This window comes from Saccoglossus kowalevskii, chromosome 13, assembly GCF_978046115.1.
Source record: "Saccoglossus kowalevskii chromosome 13, keSacKowa6.1, whole genome shotgun sequence".
Taxonomy (NCBI): Eukaryota; Metazoa; Hemichordata; class Enteropneusta; family Harrimaniidae; genus Saccoglossus; species Saccoglossus kowalevskii.
The window spans coordinates 18239043-18243738 of NC_140653.1; the positions used below are offsets into that span (position 1 = coordinate 18239043).

The 4696-nt window shown below is 36.3% G+C and overlaps 1 protein-coding gene across 1 annotated transcript; it reads left to right on the forward strand.

The window, feature by feature from the left end:
* LOC100377554 (methyltransferase-like protein 27) lies at window positions 1–4329 on the forward strand. Its single transcript, XM_002730694.3, has 6 exons — window positions 1–143; window positions 629–759; window positions 973–1095; window positions 1457–1592; window positions 2025–2117; window positions 2665–4329. Exons 1-6 carry the CDS (start codon window positions 56–58, stop codon window positions 2847–2849), a joined length of 756 nt encoding a protein of 251 aa, XP_002730740.1. The 5' UTR covers window positions 1–55; the 3' UTR covers window positions 2850–4329.
* Window positions 4330–4696: the final 367 nt, after the last annotated feature.

A 4696-nucleotide genomic window follows, 5' to 3' on the forward strand; every position in this document is an offset into this window, starting at 1 on the left:
ATGATCACCTGATACAGTAGATTTAAATGTGCGTGGGATGCATTAGAATATAATTATGCCTGCCAGTGGTATTATTTCAAGCCAGAATTGTCGAATTACTCTGTTGCCATCACGTTACACTGTCAGTATCGTCGCGTTTACAGGTATGCATTATTTTATTCTAGAATTGGTTATGTAAATTGTCAGATTGTGTAAAAGGTCTATGTTGGTCATTTAAACTGTTTTGTTCAGTTTGGGTTTAAAAAAAAACACTGCTTGTTGTAAGGATTTATATTTAAGTTACGACACAAAACAGGAAACGATTCAATTTCACACAATGTAACTCAAAGCAACGACGCAATTATATTTTCAATGAATATATTTGAAATCAGCTTGAAAATTACCGCTGCTACGTCGAGCAATGACGCATTGCTTGAAATACAATGGTAGCCAGTTATTTGCAATTCTCCTGAAACTGATTTTCTCCATCGATAATAAAAATAGTGCGTCATCCGTTTTAAAATGAAGATGTTGTATATTCGGCCGGGGATTTGGTAAATGAAAGTGTTGGGAATGTTTGCTAGCACTAAAGTCTTTGTTGTTGTGTTCATGAATGTTGTGGCGTAGATTGTTTTATGTTATCCAACAGTTAACTCACGAACAGTCATGCAGAAGACGAACCAGGAACTACAGGACAGACTTGCACACATATTGAACACTATAGAATCATTGGAAGGGGTCATCGAGGCTTATGACGAGTGGGCTGACACCCATGATCAGGTAATAGATACATTCACTCCAATAACAGGCGTCTAGAAATTCCATTTTTGTGTTGAATTAATACCCATTTAGCCCCATATGTTACACTCCTTCTCGATTGGACAGATAACATTTTCTTTTATAATATTTTCCAGTTAACCAACTCTCGTGCAATCACCTTATACAATACCAATACACCTTATTTAATTTTATAATTATTTATTATTGTGTTAGGATCAATTATGTCTCGGATACGGCGCACCATTCATAACATGCGATGTCATGCGCGAGATGGTACCCGATAAAAGTGCCCGGATATTAGATGTTGCCGCTGGTACAGGACTGGCAGGCGTGGAGGTACGTTCACCGCCATTTGATTGTATGACTGAATATACTCGATCTGCGTTTTTCAAATGTTTTGTATGTTTTTGTTGCGTAATATATTGAGCCCAAAATTACCTTTTGTGGCACCAAATTGTAATATGTTATATAACATGACATCTATATATCTATTGGTTATTCTATAAACTCTTACCCATTGTAATTTGAATAATTAATATTCGTAATTCCGTTTTGTAATATTTAACCTAATATCACGATAATACTAGTAGCACGCAAGAATATATTTTTCAAATATGTATGTGATGTTGATGTTTACATGTTACCCAAATGTTCACGCATTGGAAAAAAAACACATATAATGATATTACTTTTCCAGTTGAAACAAAGTGGGTATACGAACATCGATGCACTAGAGCCGTCAAAGAAACTTGCTCGTAAAGCGGAAGAAAAACTCGTTTACAATAATATTATTCTTGACACCGTTGATACGAACACTTTGGATATTGATACGGGTAAGCATCCAATATTGTCATGTTGTTCTGATGCGAGGCAACCACTGGTCACGCTAGAATTGTACGATTCCGCATTTCAAATCCGCAACAGCCGGTGTTTCATTAAAATTACATTCATAAATCTATAAGTATTTCTTATTTTGGTATCATATTAAATACATTTTAAAATGCAAACATGCCAAAACTTGTAAAAAGCTGTTTTTTTAAAAATAGGGGGAACCACGTGACACTAATTCGTGACCTGGTGCCTTGATACTACAAGTAAGTCTAATTATGGTGTGAAACATGCAGGCCGAGTCGACGCCCCCAGTGGCGAATGTTAATTTGTTTTCTGGCAGCCAGCTCACAATTCAGTCAACATCATATGTTGCGGGTTGCATTGTTATAATGTCAAATTTCATACTGACGTGATTGTAATGTTTTTATTTACAGATTTATATGACGCTGTTATAGCATGTGCCTGTTTTCTGCCCAATCACATTCTACCAAGCTGCTTAAGCGAACTAATTCGCATCGTCAAACCAAGTAGGTCAAAGTTCAAACAAAGAAAAATCGAACATTCGATGACAATAGAATGATTCTGTACACAGTTCGTTGAAGGACTGTGCTCTGTAGCAGTGTCGGTGTTATAGCATTCAGGATATTCTGTACAAATTGTAAATTATATGACATCTCAATAATCTGCGTATATGCTTTTATTATCGTAAGTTAATAAGTTGAGATAATGAAAATGAAAAAAAAAAAATTGCCCCAAAATATTTTGGACAATGTTAAAAACATGCATTTTGAAGTGGTTACTATAGTGATATTCTCAACTATGCTCGTGGCATGCGATGAAATGGACATACATTAATACATTATTAGTGCTGTAAATCCCAATATTGTTAAAACATTCTTAAAAAATACGTTTAATTCCGAGTCAGTGAGTTTTTGTTTTCCATGATATATAAATTATCATTCACATCATTGCATATATTCACAGCAATGTTAGTTGTGAACCGGCTTGGATAACGCCACTTACGTCAGTCAACTTATTTCACTCGTTCTTTTGTTTTTTTAAATTTATTTTTAGATGGGTATATCATTATTGTCACAGACAAGGAGTATTACCAAGACCACGTATACGGTCGTGAACTGCAAAAAGAGATCAATCAATTCAGCGATGATAGAAAAATAATCCAAATTAAAAGAGAAGACAGACCCGGATACTACAAACACTTGAAAACAGCAACAGTACTCGTTATCCGAGTTCTATAAAATGCGATCTCTCGGCGATCGGTGGAGCTGCTATCCTCGGGGGCGGACATCCGGGCATTTTCACCGCCTGGAAACCCGCGGCGGTGAAAACAAAGGCCAAAAACTCGCTGAAAACGGTACTTTGGGATGGTTGTTGAGACTCCTCTGAACAGTGTAACAAGATTAGCCCTACGTGTGTAACATATATAAATTTGGTTGTTCGGGATTACTTCAAAGTTGAGTGTGTGTTGTTTTCTCGAATTTTCACCAGCTCGACCGCGACCGGCGTTCCACAGCAGCGCGCACAGAGCCCATAGAAATGCATGTACAGTGGTGCGCGTCTTAGCAACGTGGAACGTCTTGTGACGTAGCTCCGCCCCCGAGGATACAGACTCGAGTTTGTGATATAACACTACATGTGAGGCGAAGAAATTATATTCGTAGAAATATTGAAATATATGTAGTAATGATATATACACGTAGATATGTCATGATTTTACAATTATATAACCATCAATAAAGTTAATGAGAGACAATTGTTCACTTTGTGTATAGAAACTTTATGGTTTGGAAGTGTATTGTATATTTAGATCGCATGCCTCTCCTCCAATGAATATGTTAGATACGCGTATGATTTTGGTTGGGCGGATAGTCCTTCTCATCAACATTTCAAAACTGTCATATTCTTATTCACGAACCTACATATATTTACTAATGATGTGTATTAACGTTGTTTTGTCTCTTATATTTTTTCGAAAGATTTTTATTTATGTAAGGGGGCAATTCTTTAAATTCCGAAGGGAATAATGAATGTAGAGAAATCAAATATGGTGTGCACTGGGGTACAATTATTGGTAATCACATACTACGTCAATTTGTGACGGGTTACATAAATTTCAAACAAGAATCAACACATACCATAATAGAAGTTAAATTGTGTGACGAAACCGGGAACAAATACAAACGAAATGTAAAAAACATATAATGCTCTAGTACGTACATTCTTTTATTATACTAGACTTATTCATGTTGACTGCTACGTTTTTCTCGAATAAATAATACGTCCTGTCGATTCCATTGCCGGTGCGTATTATATTTCCACACTACACTACACTACACTACACTACACTACACTACACTACACTACACCACACTACACCACACTACACTGCACTTTTTTGCTTTTTGCACTAAAAAAATAAAGTTTCATGATGGTCAATTATTTGAGTTAGACAGCGCCACCAATGGTGAATAGTAAACATTTATAAAGACCAACTCAATATTCGATTGAATATTACCATAATTCAACACGAATATGTATCTGGTGCCTCCTAATTTAGTAGTAGTCCGCCGTGTATGTTAACACCATCCACGGCAACACGCTGGACTATGGCTACCTATAGTGGGGGTAAGGTCAGGATAAGGATGAAGAATTTTAGTTATGTCCGTGTTTACATTTCAAACAATAAACGAGTGTCATTCACTGTTATTTGTTCGGAAACTAACGTGTGTGCCTTATACTTATAGTATAGACTAGTACAACAATACACATGGTCCAAACCGTTCTAAGGTTCATTTCTCGTCTTTCCGATGTGATCATCATGATAAACAAAAAAAGTGTATTTTATCACTATAAGGTCACGAATTGTACTGTCGCCCGAACACGTAACATCAATTTGATGCAATATTTGGCAGCTTTGTGCGTTAAAGTACGCAAGTACATATTACTTATTCATAGTTATTACACTACTTCTAGCGCCGTGGGAGCATTTGTTTGCTTCATCTTTGCGCGATCTGATTTTATTGAGTTGAAATTTACTGCCACATGGAAAAACCCCACGGTGTTTGTTACATACAACTATATGTTA

What these genes read in the sequence shown, in the direction of transcription:
- LOC100377554 (XM_002730694.3), top strand. Translation starts at nt 56, where the DNA reads ATGCCTGCCAGTGGTATTATTTCAAGCCAGAATTGTCGAATTACTCTG. An exon ending in CAGTATCGTCGCGTTTACAG is followed by an intron (nt 144 to 628) that starts GTATGCATTATT and finishes GTTATCCAACAG; the next exon opens with TTAACTCACGAACAGTCATG. An exon ending in GGGCTGACACCCATGATCAG is followed by an intron (nt 760 to 972) that starts GTAATAGATACA and finishes TTATTGTGTTAG; the next exon opens with GATCAATTATGTCTCGGATA.